The 16,691-nt window shown below is 40.8% G+C and overlaps 1 protein-coding gene across 2 annotated transcripts in view; it reads left to right on the plus strand.

The window, feature by feature from the left end:
- Positions 1–16,691, plus strand: part of NDRG3 (NDRG family member 3) — a 95,662-nt gene that overhangs the window by 14,190 nt on the left and 64,781 nt on the right. The window contains exons 2-3 of one of the 2 annotated variants that reach the window (XM_049868722.1): positions 3,519–3,620; positions 15,166–15,201. In XM_049868722.1, coding sequence (XP_049724679.1) covers positions 3,564–3,620; positions 15,166–15,201 — 93 coding nt within the window. In that variant the 5' untranslated portion in view covers positions 3,519–3,563. The remainder of the gene's footprint in view (positions 1–3,518; positions 3,621–15,165; positions 15,202–16,691) is intronic. The other variant, XM_049868724.1, reaches the window with a different exon arrangement.

Below are 16,691 nucleotides of genomic sequence, written 5' to 3' on the forward strand. Positions count from 1 at the left end.
CATTTGTGCAGACGAGGGAGCTGCAGGCCTTAGATCCCCGGGAGGGAGACATTCTGTACAGCTGAGGGATCTGCAGATGGAATTTTCTACCATGTGATCTTGGTGTTCTTATAGGTGTTATAAAACTGCTCGTTGGCAAAGGCTTGGGAAAATGAGAACTGAGCAAAAAACTGAGCTTTGGAAGAAAGCATTAGGTCCCCTCATATGTGGAAGGTGAGTGTCCGCTGTCTTGTTGCCAATTCCTAAGTCACACTGCAACAGCTCACTGTCCTGCACAGCCTTCTTGTTTTGAGTCTGCATCGGGCCCAGCTGATAGGAACAGCCTTCTTATTAAATTTGTGTCCTTTTTTTAAGTGTTTGTTCTGGCACAAACACTGCATTTTAATTCACATTTAAAAAATGCAGGGAACGCTAGGTGAATGCAGGTCACTTTGGACCTGAGGGCACCTCGGGCTTTCCTCTGGCCCCTAAGGCTCCTTGACAGGCCTGCCCACACGGAGCCATTTGAGTAATTAACATCTTGAAGTGCCCTGCTTTCAAGTGAGTAAATTAAAAGTAAGGAATAGAGCAGGTGGGTTGGAAGAACAATTTTAAAAAATCACTATTTTACATGGAAAAAAATAACAAATGGAAATGAACTAAAATGTTAACAGTGGTAAACTTTAGATAGGACTATGAATAAAATGTCTTTTCATTCAGCAATTTCCAAATTTTCTAAAGTGAGCACATAACCAGTTGCCGTTGAGTCAGTTCTGACTCATGGCAACCCCATGTGTGTTAGAATAGAACTGTGCTCCACAGAGTTTCAATGGCAGATGTTTTGGAAGTAGATTTCCAGGCCTTTCTTCTGAGGTACCTCTTGGTGAATCTGAACGACCAGTTAGCATTTGCACCATGAGGTTAATCCACAATGAGGAGTCCAAGAAGCACATAACTGTTTTTATAATAGGAAAAAAAAATCTTTAAAATTACCATTTTGAATAACTGAAAAATAGTGAAGTCCACTTGAATGAAAAGTAGCCACAACACACTGTGAGTAGGTCCTAATAAGTCCCATATTATGAGAGTTAACAGGGTTGGAGACTATGAGAGAATTGCAGACGTTGCCTGAAATTCAAGGTATAAAATTTAAGCCACCTCATCCCCTTTTGAAATGTGACTGGTATAAAATAAAATGAAAATCTAGCTTCTGGGCATTCAGTAGGTCAATGAAGTTCATAGGGTACCTAGGATCTGAGAAGAGAACCACCGTCCAAGGTTAAATATCAGGCTTGTGCCCTCTGGGAGTCTCGAATGTTTAGGATGCTTGTGCTTGGTGTGTGGGGTCCATAGTCTGAGGAATATTTCCCTCTTGGCACCTTTAGGTTCTCAGAGGAATGATAAGATGGTTCTTGTTAGTCTGCCCTAATGTAGGCACAGCTGGAACCCGGATTTGTTTTGGTATGTTGGCCAGTAAGAGCTAAAAGGTAGCATGGAACACATACCCTTTCCATAGCTAATTAAATCAAACCATGCCATCCTATCTCTGGAGGATCAACAGAAAAGTGGATTAATAAAGTAGACCAATATGGGAAAGATTCATCATGGTTTTTCAGCGTTATCAGCTTGCCATCCCAAGGGGTTGGCAATTCAAGTCCTGACTCAGATGTCACCTCCCTTGTGAAGGCTTCCTTGATTCCCACCAATGAGAAGTAATTTTTGTTCCTCCTTTAAACCCCTATGGCCCTTCTTTTTATTTCTCATTTTGTAGTTAGTTCTATATATAGCTGTCATCTCTACTTTGTAGTAAACTCCTGGAAAACAGAAATCTTTGTATCTTTTGTAGTGTTTTGCAGCAGTGGATACTCAGTAAATGATTGTTGAATGGCTAAAGCCCCAACTGTTATGAGTTAGCATTTTTTCTGACTTGATGAGTAAGGGCCAAGGCATAGATGAAGCCTGGAGCTTTGAAGTCAGAGTGAGAATCACTTGCCCACGATATCCAGTGATTGCAGCCTCTTCCCCCATGGCTTCCTGCACAATGAGGAAGGATTCATGGTTCATTATCCTACCTCCCCTCTTCCAGTTTCTCTCTTTTCCCAGAACTCTTATTTCCTTCCATCTCTCTCTCTCTGTATTAGTTGCTACTGCTATGTAACAAATCACCCCAAAGCAAAATCATTTATTATCTCTCATGGTTTTTGTGGATCAGGAATTTGGGAGCAACTTTGATGGGCCATTCTGGCTCAGGATCTGTCATGAGGTTGCAGTTGGATGTCTCTGGGGCTATAGTAATCTGAAGTCTTGACAGGGGCTGGAGGATCCACTTGTAAGGTGACTCACTCATATGGCTGGCAGGCTGGTACTGGCAAGTTGGTTTCTCTCCACATGGCCTCTCCAAAGGGCTGCTTGAGTATCCTCACAGTATGGTGGCTGGCTTCTAGTAGAGCTAATGATTCAAGGTACTAAAGCAGAAACTCAGTGCCTTTCATGACCTAGCATTGGACATCACATATTGTTTCTTCCACTGTGTTCTGTTGTTTACAAAGAGCATCTCTGATTCATTTGGGTGGGAGATTACACAAGAGATTGAATATGAGCAGTCAAGGATGATTGGGTTCATTGGAGGCCATCTTGAACTCTGGCTTTATACTCTCCATCCACTGCTGTGATTCCCCAAGTTAAGACTAGTGAGTTTAGCCTTGGTTCATCTCCCCCTTCATTCCCATTGCCGTTCCTAATTCCAGGCCTCATCCTAGACTACAGCACCAACCTTCAATTCTTGTCTTCTCTTAATCTACCCTCCAAACTGTTGCTCTGAGCATTCTTGCTTATAAATGTTTGGTAACTAAAATGTACACTCCAGGAAGGCAAAGACTATTGTATTAGCTATCTATTGCTGCATAACTCTATTACCACAAACATAGTGGCTTGGGACAACACACGTTTATTATCTCACATTTTCTGTGTGTCAGGAGCCTGGCTTGGCTTGATGGGGTCCTCTGCAAGGCTGCGATCAAGGTGTTGGCCAGGGCTGGCTTCCCATCTGAGGCTCAACTGGGGAAGATACACTTCTACACTCATGTGTCTGTTGGCAGTATTCAGTTCCTTATAGATTATCAGACCGAGGGTTCCAATTTCTTGCTGGCTTTCAACTCAAGGCTGCCCTCAGTTCCTTGCCCATGTGGCCCTCTCACAACACGTCAGCAGGGGAGAGAGTATCTCTCAACAACACGGATGTTAAATCTTATGTAATGTAATCATGGACAGGTACTCAAGTACATTGTCACCTTTGCCTTATTCTGTTGGTTAGAAGCAAGTCACAGGTCTTGTTCACACTCAAGTGGGGGAAGTACGCAACAGTGTGAATACCAGGAGGCAGGGATCACGGAGGCTACTTTCGAGGCTGTGTCTTCATACCCTGAGCAATGCTTAACACATACTAAGTGTTAATATTTGAATGAATGAATGTATTGTGACTACTATGTTTTTAACTCCTGGTTTAAGCCTTTTTCTTCACTTCTTTTCTCCTGTTTCAGAGTTACTGATTAATTCTTGAGAACCCTCTGCTCTCATCTGTCCTCATGGATGAACTTCAGGATGTTCAACTCACAGAGATCAAACCACTTCTAAATGATAAGGTAAAGACTACTGTGCTTTCCCTAAAATATATACAAGTCTTCTCTTAGGAGATTAGTTCATTTTCTATATTTTCTGAATAGTAGCTAACTCAAAACATATTTTAGTTTGATGTTCTATGAAGGGAATACTTGCTTAAATATATTTTCTTATTCCTCTTGTTGACGTCTTCCCTCTCTCTTCTTTCTTCTGTTTTTGTTTCCCTAGGCTAAAGTCAATCAAGTTATCCTTGAAATTTTTCTGTTATATGGATAGAGATATTAAGGGGAAAATAACATGGCAACATTAAGCAGCAAATATGGGGGTGGGAGGTGGTTTGACTTAGAAGCCAGGTGTCTTGACTGTCAGTTCCTGTAAGGAAAAGTTAATATCCATGGCTGATGATGGACATCAGCTGGAATATTGTCCCTAAAGTTTGTCAAATCTGTGATGTGACCTTTCTGTCAACATCATGGTTTTAATCAGGATTGCCTGGATGTCAGGAATATACCTCATTTTTATGTTAGTGTTAGAGAACTACACAATGAACAGCATAGTGGACAGCCACCAGGACTCAGCAAGTAAAGAGTGGTGTGAGATGAGTGACTAAAAAACTAAGAGAGACTTACCCTTTCTCCTTTGCTTCTTCATTCAGTAAATGTACCTGAATTCTTTCTTTTGAATCCTGTTTTTTTTTTTTTTTTTTTTTTTTTTATTGTGCCTTGTGTGAAAGTTTACAAAGCAAATTAGATTCTCGTTTGATAGTTTGTACATAAAGTGTTTCATGGCCTTGGCTTCATTCCCCACAATGTGTCAGCACTCTCCACGTTTCCACCCTGGGCTCCCCGTTTCTTTTTGACCTGATTTTCTGCCCCTTCCTGCCTTCTCATCTTTACTTTTGGGTAAATATTGCCCTTCCGGTCTCATATACTTGATTGATCTAAGGAGCGTGTTCTCTCGGGTGTTAAACTGTTTATTTTATGGACTTGTCTATTGTTTGGCTGGAAGGTGGTCTCTGGGAACGGCTTCATTTCCAGGTCAGAAGGGTGTTTTAGGGCCATAGTCTTGGAGGTTCCTTCAGTCTCTGTCAGAACAGTAAGTCTGGTCTTTTTTGTGAATTTGGTTTTTTGTTCTACATTTTTCTCCCACACTGTCCAGAACTCTCTGTTGTGATCCCAGTCAGAGTGGGCAGTAGTGGTAATTGGGCACCATCTAGCTCTTCTTCTTGGGGTTGTGTAGGCTGTGGTTCATGTGGTCTGTTAGTCCTTTGGACTCATTGCTCCCTTGAGTCTTTGGTTTTTATCACTCTCCTTTGCCCCGAACTGGAAGAGACCAATAGTTTCATCTCAGATGGCTGCTCACAAGCTTTTAAGACTCCTGATGCTACTCACTAAAGTAAGATGTAGAACATTGTCTTTACGATCTAGGTTGTGCCAGTTGACGTAGAAGTACCCTGAGTCTATGGTCCTTTGCCTTCAAGCCTGAGGACTTCATCCCAGGGGGTGTTTGGTTATGCCTAAGAGGTTTCCCTGACTGTGCCACTTGTGTGCTCTAATATATGAGGAGCACCTGCAGTTGTGTATTTAGAAATATCACCAACCTGTATCTGCCACTGTGGATCCTATTTTTTTTTTTTTTTTGGTTTGTTTTCATTGTCCTGTATTTTAAAGTCTCTTGTAGCTTGGTGTGAATGAGTACGTGGCTTCTTTGAGGGAAGTTTTGATGGAAAGTAAGGAAAAAGGTAGATGAGATTGGAATGGGAGGGCTACATCAGAAGATGCTGTTGTCTTATCTTTCTCTGCCCAACGCAAAGCCCTCCACCTACCACTTCTGCGGCTGCTGACTTTATGTCTATATTAATTTGCTATTGAATCTTGCCGGCTCCATTTTCATCCCTGTGACCTCTTCTCTTCGTCCCCACTCCCATCCTGTCCTTTATCTTTCACCAGATTTCTTGTTCCTCCCTTGACAAGCTGGACACTTTTTTAATCCCCATCTGGTTTATCCTGTCGTTTCCCCTCATGTTTTCAGAAAGCTGTCTCTCCTTCCTTAAGTACTGTATTTTTGTGTATGTGAAGTGCTGTCCCCAAAATGATGCACCGTGAAGAGGAGGAAAGAATAAAATCTGCATCTGTAAAACTTGCCTGTAGCAACAGAAATGAATAGTTACAAGGAAGGAGGGAGTTTGGAGTTTAGCTTCAGAAAGGCAGTATCTGTCCTGGACCAGGCTGATCATCAGAACCAGCTGGGAAATTGTTTAAACCTACAGATACCTGGCTCCCACTCTAGACCAACTAAATCAGAATTTCCAGAGGTGGAGCCCAGAAAAATTAAACACACACCTGCCTAAGAGCAGTGGTCCTGAACTTTGGCTGGGCAGTTTTAAAAATTACTGATGCCTGGGTCCTGCCTCCAGAGATTCTGACTGAATTGGTCTAGGGTATGGCTGAAATTTTTTTGAAAGTTCCCAAAGTTGAGAACAGTGCCTAAAGTGATTTTGATCAACTTGTGTTGGAATCCCTTGACCTAACGGGTTTCGGATGTTTGAAGGCTGGGGCATCAAAAAGAGGAAGATCCTTCCTTGACCCTGCAAGTCCACAGGATTTCCAAGGAGGTACCTAAATGAAGAGTGGCAGGAGTTGACTGGCTGTTTCATAGAGAAGACCACTGGAAAAGGAAAGATTCAGTAGATGTGACTATAGAAAGGAGCCCTGGTGGTGCAGTGGTTAAGCACTTAGCTGCTAACCAAAAGGTGAGCAGTTCAAATCCACCACCTGTTCCTTGGAAACCCTATGGGGCAGCTCTACTGTGTCCTACAGGGTCACTATGAGTTAGAATTGACTCGATGGCAATGGGTTTGTGGGCCTATAGGAAGACAGTGAATTAACATCTAGGTTCTCCTCTCTGAGGTCACAGCGATGCCTTGGCTGTGTCTGACGCATGCCTAACATCTGTCAACAGCTCCTTGGTATCACTGTGCCATTCCCACCCACTCCCACATTCCATCTTGCTTCTCTGTCTCCCTGAGAAGTGCTCCAATCCCATCGCTATTCATGAGCACGCCCCTGCTCCAGCCAAGCTTTATAGAGGTAGACTGTCAAGAGGACCATTTTGCATGGTGGCATTCCCTAACAAAGAATTTGACCCCTGTTAGCCTTCCTTCCTCCCCAGTATGTGAGTGCTGTCTTTGCCCAGCAAGCGTGTGCTTTTGCGTACATTGTGGGAAGTATCGTGATGATAAGGCTTCTCACCTCTTGTTTCCTTTCATCTTCCCAGTAGCCTAGTGAGGTAGGGAGCACAGATAAATTTATTTCCATATTCCTGGTGAGGAAACTAAGGCTAAGAAAGATGAAGTAGCTTACTCAGATTGAGCACCAGTGAATGCTAGCTATAGGGCATGGTTTCTTAACCTTGGCACTGTTGATATTTTGAGTTGGATAGTTCTTCGTGTGAGACTGTCCTGTGCATTGAATGATACTTAGCAGCACCCTTGGCCTCTACCCAGTAAATGCTAGTGGTACTCTACAAGTTGTGGCAAATGAATATGTCTTCAGACATTGCACTATATCTTTTGGGAAGCAAAGTCACCCTGATTGAGAACCATTGCTGTGGGGGGATAAGCCTCCAGGATTGAGGAGGAGTAGATGTCTTGAGGTTTTTTTGTTTTTTGTTTTTGCCTATCCTGCTATTATTTATTTGTTAAGTCAGCCCCCAACTCATGGCAACTCCAGGCACAACGGGAATGGATCACTGTGATCCATAGGGTTTTCAATGGCTGATTTTTGGAAGTAGATTGCCAGGCTTTTATTCCTAGTCTGTCTTAGTCTGGAAGCTCCAGTGAAACCTGTTCAGCATCATAGCAACTCACAAGCCTCACTGACAAATGATTGGTGGCTGCACTTAGGTGCACTGGCTGGTAGTCGAACCCGTCCTCCCACGTGGAAGGCTACAGTTCTACCACTGAACCACCAATGCCCTCCACTATTTATTAAGTACTTTTTATACACGAGATGCTTTACCTACATGGTCTCTTTGAATCCTCAGCATATTCTTGTGAAGTAAGATAGTATTATTTCTCACTTCGCAGTTGAAAAGCTTGAGACTGAAGGGCTGACCTGCCGAGTCAGTAAGTGGCAGAGCCAGGACTGAAACCCAGGTCTTTGTGACTCCAAAACCTGAGCCCTTCCCACTGTGTTGACTCTGTTGATGTTTTGGCATGACATCTGTGACTTGCGTTGTCTCTTGAAGGAAAAGCGTAGAGAGGCATATCAGTTCGTCTCACCTTTTGTCCATTCTCCTTCTAAATATAGTCTTAGCCAAAGAAATCCCTGTATCCTTCTAGGCTTCGGGGAACTAAAGGAGGTCTAGTCCCAACCTATCGTGGAGAAATATGTCCAGAGATGACTGTAAGGCAGCATGCTCAATATAGCTTTAAGCAAGGTTTATGTTAACTTGTCTCTTGTCATTTGTTGGTACTTTTCCCATTTAATTTTAGTATGCCTGTAATTTTGTCTACTGTTCAAAATTGTGAAGAAGCGGGTAATTTTAACATTCTTGTTTTGGCTCCAGTGATGAAAAGAAGCAACTGCCAGCACTTGCCTTTGTTTTAGGGGGCAGAGATTGCACAGGCAGATGAAATGATTTTTTGAGTCTCCCAACCTCTTGTGAAGAAGATACTTTTAACTCCATTTTACAGATGAGGCTCTGAGAGGCTATATGAATTGTCCAAAGCTAATGTCTAGGAAGATGGTTCAGTCAGAACTTAGAAACTATGTCTTTTGACATAGATGTGGATCAGGAGGTCTAGGGTTCTTCCTGCTATCTCCTGCTGCCTCTTGGAACTGGTTGTTTTTGACTCCCTCACCCAAAGAACCTAGTAACAAGCAGGAGAGCTGTCTGGTTTCTCCTTTTTTTTTTTTACTGGTTTCCTTTCCCTGCTTATGGGTTCAGATACTAATGTGCCTGGTTGAAAGGTAAAAGCCAAGCTTGAGAAAACAAGTAAGGGATCACAATTGGCTTCTGAAAAATTGACGAAATATGGGGAAGGGGAATAAATATTTAGTAGGGAGAAAGGAAACAAGTTATTTCCTTTGTTTTGGTTGTTACATTAGAAAGTGAGGTAAACCCTGTTGCAGTTTAAGTTTCTTTGTCTACCAGTGACTGGAAGTGTAAAGCAGGGGAGGGAGAAGGATATTGGAATTAGAGGAGGGAGAACCCAAGGAAGAATATTTTTGTAACCTCCAGGACAGCAGACACAGGCAAAGGATTTATGCCAGAGACTCTTAGGGGGAAAAAAAGGAAGCAGTTGCAATTGAAAACAGATTTATTAACATTTTCATTAAAGGATATTCATGAGTGCTGTATCTAGTGTGAACTAGAGGGTGTCCTTTAATATGCTGACCAAGAGGTGATTATATCTATTGTGAGAAATGCCCTAGACAGGCCTGGAGCAGGAAATGAGCTCTCAAGCAAGTGATGATGCCATCATGACAGTCAACTCCCAACCAGTTACCGGAGGCAACAGGAGACGGTGGGAGGAGTTTAGCCCTAGCCACACCTTAGCAGTGCGCCCAAAGACTTGTTAATGCAGGGCTCAGTGACAGTTAACATTAAATTAGCCTGATAGTATGTTATGTTAGAGGTTATTTTAGAATCGAAATTGTCTTTTTTTTAGTAATCTGTAGATGATTCTACCTGGAGATTGTTTTATCTAAGTATATGACCTTTTTATAAATTTCTTTATGAAGGCTCAGTTTCTGAAGGTAATAACATAGATACCTGAAGTACATACACACACACACACACACATAGAATTTCTACTTTTGTCTCTCCATTATCAGCTTGAACACATTTCTACTTAAAAATGGCTTACTGACAATTGTAAAATGCTTTTTATTTTATATTACTTGATTATATTAATCTTTACCATTAAAGAAAAACTGAGTATTTTCCGGGCTTATCTAACCTTCTGTTTGTACAACTCCCCATCTTTCTTTTCACTTTCTTTTGGTGAGGATTATTGTCTTTTTTTTTTTTTTCTTGATAGAAATGCCATATTTTATTCTCTTTGATTGTTTTTTATCGTTTTGTTTCTAAAACCTTTGCCGTTGTAAACTCCTGCCCACTTTAGTTCCCAGCACATCAATCAATTGCATGGAACCCTCTGTTTTTGATATTCGTTTCTTACTCAAGTATCTTTATTTTGACATTTTTTGTAACCTCTACAAAATAGTGTTCGTTGTACTAAGTACCAGGGTTGGGAATAGTGAATCAGATACGGTGTCTAACTTCAAGTTCACGGAACATGTGGTTTCAGCCCGAATCGGTTCTCAGGTCTTAGGTATCTCATCTTTTTATTATGTATGTTACCTATTGTTTTTCAAAACTATGTATGCCTCTTACGAGATCTTGTGGTGGGAAGCTATAGCTTTCTTTTTTCCTAGCAATTACCTGTCTTTATCATCCCCCACATTTTTTTTCATACTTCATTCATTGACCGCTTCTCACTTGCTTTTTGCTTATTCTCTAGACTTATATTTGAGAGAATTACTTACTTTTAATTTATTTTCTTGAGCTACTTCATTTACCTTCTGCATTTGGCCCTAGGCTCCACCAGGAAGTACTGTCCTTAGCTAGCTTCTACTTTGATTGTAACTTTCAGTAATAATTGATCTTTTCCCTTGATTTATTCTTTTTTCTCTCTTCTCCCAAATTTATCCTATTGTTTTGTTTTCTTGAATCCCTTTCTGCTGCTTAAGTCTGTGTAGTGCAGGAATCTCTCTGAACATGGAATTGATGATACCTTCAAAATGGACAGAAAGAAAAAAGAAAATACCCGCAGCTTGAAATTTCTGGAAGTTTTGTCAGAGTGGACTCAGAGACAAACAGGTCACTTTGTTCTGGGCCGCAGGGAAATCCTCAGCCTTCCAGAACGTGCCCCCCCCCCCCGCCCCCCGTGAATAGTATTGAATTTTAAGGAATTCAGAGAACATGCCCTCAGTTTAACCACAGTTGAGTGGGGGACCAGCTAACGATCTCCATTCAGAAACCCTGATCCCAAACACTAACAAACAGATCTGGTCATATCCTTTTCTCCAGGATGATCAGTCATAAAGCCCAACGCCATTCTCCAAGAGGGTCCTGCAGCTCTTTAAAAAAAAAAAAAAAAAAGCCACGAAAACAAGTGTTAGTCTTTCTGCAGTTATTAGTACCTTTTATGAGAAATAATAGCATCCTTTTCCCTTTCTTATACATTGCTGTATATATTAGATTGAGAACACTTAGTTGTTTTTTTGCTAGGTATTCAGTAAGAATAGCTTGAGTTTCTGGATGGAATTGCTTCTTTCATTTTTGGCATTTCCCTTTGTACTCATCTCAGAGCCTCACAAAATGCCTCCTAGCTGTGATCAGATGATTGCGAGGAGTGGAATTCATACAGTGACAGCTGTTTCCCAAAGAGCTCATCAGAAATTGGGGCTCTTTATTCTATGTCCAAGATTTTAGTTCAGGCTAGAGTGATTTTTTCTAATCTTTCCAAATAATCTCTAACAATACCTCTGGGAATCGTATAAGATTGAAGCCCTAATATGGCCTATTATGACATCATTAGAAATCATTCCTCAAAAAATTAAGTGAATTTTTCAATCTTATATTACAAATTACAAACATACCTTTATACCATAGTAAATCCTTTTTTCCAGTTTTCTAATTACAAAAGGGGAAGTGCATGCTCACTATAGGAAAGTATAAAGAAAATTATAATCACCCATAATATCTCTACCCAGAAATAGCTGCTCTTGTTAATAATGTTTTTTTCTAGTATCTTTTTTAAATGCATATTTAAATGTAGTTGAGATCAAACTATAAAGACCTTTTTTTCTTTCCTTTCGTGCTTTTTTTTTTTAATTGTGCTTTAAGTGAAACTTTAAAATTCGAGTCAGTTTCTCATACAAAAACTTATACACACTACCAGATTTTAGAACCATTATACCACCACCAGGGTAGTCAAAACAGCCTAGTGCTGGTACAACAACAGATACGTAGAGCAAAGGAACAGAATTGAGAATCCAGACGTAAATTCATCCACCTATGAGCAGTCGATTATACGACAAAGGCCCAAAGTCCGTTAATTGGAGAAAAGACAGTCTCTTTAGCAAATGGTTTTGGCATAACTGGATATTCATCTGCAGAAAAATGAAACAAGACCCATACCTCACACCATGCACAAAAACTCACTCAAAATGGATCAAAGACCTAAATATAAGATCTAAAACAATAAAGATCATGGAAGAAAAAATAGGGACAACGCTAGGAACCCTAATACATGGCATGAACAGTATACAACATATTACTAACAATGCACAAACACCAGAAGAGAAACTAGATAACTGGGAGCTCCTAAAAAGCAAACACTTATGCTCATCCAAAGACTTCACCAAAAGAATAAAAAGACAACCTACAGACTGGGAAAAATTTTTTGGCTATGACCAATCCAATCAGCATCTAATCTCTAAAATCTATAAAATACTGCAGAAGCTCAACAACAACAACAAAAAAACCCAATTAAAAAATGGGCAAAAGTCAGGAGACAGAAAGGGCCACATAAATCAAAGACTACATCAGCCTGAGACCAGAAGAACTAGATAGTGCCCAGCTATAACCGGTGACTGCCCTGACAGGGAACACAACAGAGAACCCCTGAGGGAGCAGGAGAGCAGTGGGATGCAGACCTCAAATTCTGGTAAAAAGACAAGACTTAATGGTCTGAGGCTGAGACTGAAAGGACCCTGGAGGTCATGGTCCCCAGACCCTCTGTTACCCCAGGACAGGAACCATTCCCAAAGCCAACTCTTCAGACAGGGGTTGGTCTGGACTATAAGATAGAAAATGATACTGGTGAGGAGTAAGCTTCTTGGATCAAGTAGACACATGAGACTATGTGGGCAGCTCCCATCTGGAGGGGAGGTGAGAAGGCAGAGGGGGAGAGAAGCTGGCTGAATGGACATGGAAATAGAGGGTGGAAAGAGGAAGTGTGCTGTCTCATTAGGGGGAGAGCAACTAGGAGGATATGGCGAGGTATATATAAATTTTTGCATAAGAGACTGACTTGGTTTGTAAACTCACTTAAAGCACAATAAAAAATTTAAAATAAATAAATAAATGTTTATTATTAAAAAAAAAAAAAAAATGAGCAAAGGATACGAACAGGGACTTCACCAAAGAAGATATTCAGGTAGCTAACAGATATATGAGGAAGTGTTCATGATCATTAGCCATTATAGAAATGCAAGTCAAAACTATAATGAGATACCATCTCACCCCAACAAGGCTAGCATTAATCCAAAAAGCACAAAATGTAAAGATCATTTTGTATCCTACTTTTTTTTAATTTAATAACCATATTGTATCTTAAGTTGGAATGTTGTAGGGTTTTTTGTTGTTGACCCAAAGTCTAACAAATAAAACCTCAACACTTAATTACGTTATATTGGATTATTCATTTTATAAATACATATCAGGTACCTGATTTATTCCAGGTCCTGTGCTACATTTTGGGGAAGGTACAAGTTGAATTAGAAACAGGGGGCTCAGCGACTGGTCATTTTATATCCTACTGAAACCACCTACCCTAGTCCATGGGAAGGCCTTTCCTTCTGCTTCTCATAGCCTAACTGGAAATTAAACAAAATGACTTCTCTGAAGACGTTCTTGGGCATTTTATGGGGCTAGTTGAAACTGTGGAACGCTATGATCCTTTTTATCAACTGCAACACTCCTTGGAAGTGTGCTACCCAGTCCCACTGAAGTCCCATACTTCGGATTAGCTGTCTCTTTGCCTGTTTCCAGTGGTGTCTCTTCGGTGGTAATCTGTTATGACTTTACTGCTACATTTGGAGAAACAAGGACTGACCACCCATAACCTTCTTCCTTCAATAGCTTTTCATCTCTAGATCAGTGCTGTCTAGCACAAATTTCTGCAATGATGGAAATGCTCTGTATCTTTGCTGCCCAATAAGTTTGCCCTTAGCCACATGTGTTTATTAAGCACTTGAAACATACCTAATATGACTGAGAAAATGGCTTTTTTAATTTGACTGAAATTGCCACATGTTGGATAGTGCAACTCTGGATCCTCCCAGTTGGTTCCACTTGTTACTCTCACGGGAGGGACAGTTTGTTTCTCTGGGTGTTTGTATCACCATGGTCTGTGCTTTTAACCTCTGTAACTGTTTAGTCCTGCCAGCAGTGTGGGTAGTAGAATACAGAAGAGCAGTTTCTAACAGGATCCTTAAGAGTATCTTGAAGGGGAATGGGATTGTGCTTAGTACTCACTTGGCATCAGATTACGAGGTCTCTGGAGGAGCAGCTTTTGGAAGGGCGTTGTTTTGGCAGCTCCAGGCCTCCAGGAAGCCATTGTAGAGATGGAATAGATATGATAACACAGTTTCAGAATAATGAGAGGTTTTTTCATGGGAGATGCTTATACTTAGGGAAGAATCTTGTTGGCAGGGTTTTTTTTCCTCCCAAATATGTCACTTGTTACTTTTTTCATACTCTATGTCATACTCTTGCAACTCCAGCATCTGAAATGCTGTAAAAATACTTCTGAGTCATTGCCATTGATTTTTTTTTCAATCAGACATTACTATATCATAATCCCTTTTTAGAAGCTTGGTGAATTTGCCTTGGATTTTTTTTTTTTTTTAAATAATTTTTAGTGTGCTTTAAGTGAAAGTTTACAAATCAAGTCCGTCTCTCACACAAAAACCCATATACACCTTGCTACACACTCCCAATTACTCTCCCCCTAATGAGACAGCCTGCTCCCTCCCTCCGCTCTCTCTTTTCGTGTCCTTTTCGCCAGCTTCTAACCCCCTCCACCCTCTCATCTCCCCTCTAGGCAGGAGATGCCAACATAGTCTCAAGTGTCCACCTGAGCCTTGGATTTTTTTTTTTTTACTATGATATGCTTTTTAAATGATTTAGTGATTTGTCCTTTTTTTCCATCAGCAATTTTATGGGATACAATAGATAGGTGCCCCAGTGTATTAGGAATCCTGTTTTGTCTTTCTTTCCCTCCTTCAGTGATACATCCTTTCTTCTTTGTTATATTTCAAGTCTTCCATTTCTAATCCATGCATGTCTCTGTCCCCTTTCTAATCCTTTCTCTAATTCCTGGTTCTGGGTATCATGGCATCTGCTCTCCTTCAACACCCTTAGGGTTGTCCTTCAACTCCTTTCCTCCCAGGCACTTTCTGCATGTACCATGGGTATACTCTTAGTCTCTGGCCCACGTTTTACTCTCTGATTAAGGTAGGGAGATAAGAAGTTTAAAGATGGGAAACCAAGCTCCTTTCCTTTGTTTTCATAGTAAGCCCGCCAAAGTGTAATCACCTCTAAAGGCTTTCCCTTTACTAATGCATGTTAGAATCCACCTGCCTCTGAAGCCTTTTGAAGAGAACTATCAAGAGGCTACACATCCACTACTTTCATTGTGAACTGAATTTGCTGCACGTTTGGGGAAGCCACATGGGGAAACTGACTGTGTTTTCTGCCTTCTGTTGACAGAATGGTACACGAAATTTCCAGGACTTTGACTGTCAGGTAAGGACTGTACAAGCACCAAAGAAGGCTGTGTACAGGATCTCTGCCGTACTTCACTTCCTATGGTGGTGATCTTATAGAAGTGAATTTCTTTTCATAGCTAATCATGATTTGTTAGGAGCCCTGGTGATGCAATGGTTAAGCCCTCAGCTGCTAACTGAAAGGTTGGTGGTTCAGACCCACCCATCAGCTCTGCAAGAGAAAGCCCTACAGCCTAGAAAACCCTATGGGGCAGTTCTGCTCAGTCACACGGGGTCACTATGAGCCGGAATCAACTCGATGGCACCCAACAAAAACAGTAACGGTGTTCTTTTGGTCTTTGGATGAAGTTTATTTAAATGATTTCCTATCATGTTCAGAAATTGCCTGCCAGGTGCCTGTTTTATTGTTGTAGGTTACTGGGTTCAGCTGCCTCTTTGTGATTAAGATCTCCTTTCCTCAAATGCTGTTGGAAACCTCAGTCACAGGTGTTAAATGAAGGTTATCACCTCACTGTAGAAAAGGTTGGGAGGAGGGGCTGGTGGGGAGACTTTTTTTTTTTTAATTTACTTATTTTTTTTAATTTTATTCATTTTGTTGTTATTGAGAGTATACACAGCCAAACATATACCATTCAACAGTTTCTACATATACCATTTAGTGACATTGATTACATTCTTTGAGTTTTGTAACCATTCTCTCTCTTCTTTTCTGAGTTGTTCCTCCCCTATTAACAAACTTACTGCCCCCTGAGGTTCCTTGCTAATCTTTCAAGTTGCTGTTGTCAATTTGATGCCATATAAATAGTTGTTAAAAGCACTCAGTACTCAAGGCAGACATTTTTTACTAGTTAAGCGAAACTATTGTTTGGTTTTAAGGAATATTTTTTACGTCGGATTATTTTTGGTTTAAGTTTTAAAGATTATCTCAGGGCAGTAGTTTCAGAGGTTCATCCAACCTTCATGGCTCCAGGAAGCCTGGAGTGTGTGAGAATTTGAAATTCTGTGCTGCATTTTCTCCCTTTTGATCAGGATTCTTCTATCGAATCTTTGATCAAAATGTTCCATAATGGTAGCCTGGCACCATTCACTTCCTCTGGTCTCCTGGCAAAGGAAGCAGTTGTTTGTGGAGGCAGTTAGCCTCACATTCCGTTTCCTCCTCCTGTTCCTGACACTCCTTCTCCTGTGTTGTTCCAGGAGAAAAGAAAACAATTGTGCCTTGGGTGGCCTCTTTTAAGCTTTTAATACCCGGAGTACTATGCAGCTAACTAGGAGGTAGAAAAGAAGCACCAAACATGTGACTAGACCAACTAACTAGGATGTCTCATGAAACCATGACCCTAAACCTCTAAACCAAGAAACTAAATCCTGGAGGTTTTTGGTTGTACATCAGCAACCTCAGCAGCTACTCTTTTTTTTGGTCATTGTTGTATGTATGTCACACAACTTTTGCCAAAACAACTTTTTACAAGTATACAACTTATTGATAGCAATTATAATAATCAGCTGTGC

This window comes from Elephas maximus, chromosome 25 (genome assembly GCF_024166365.1).
Source record: "Elephas maximus indicus isolate mEleMax1 chromosome 25, mEleMax1 primary haplotype, whole genome shotgun sequence".
NCBI classification, from domain to species: domain Eukaryota; kingdom Metazoa; phylum Chordata; class Mammalia; order Proboscidea; family Elephantidae; genus Elephas; species Elephas maximus.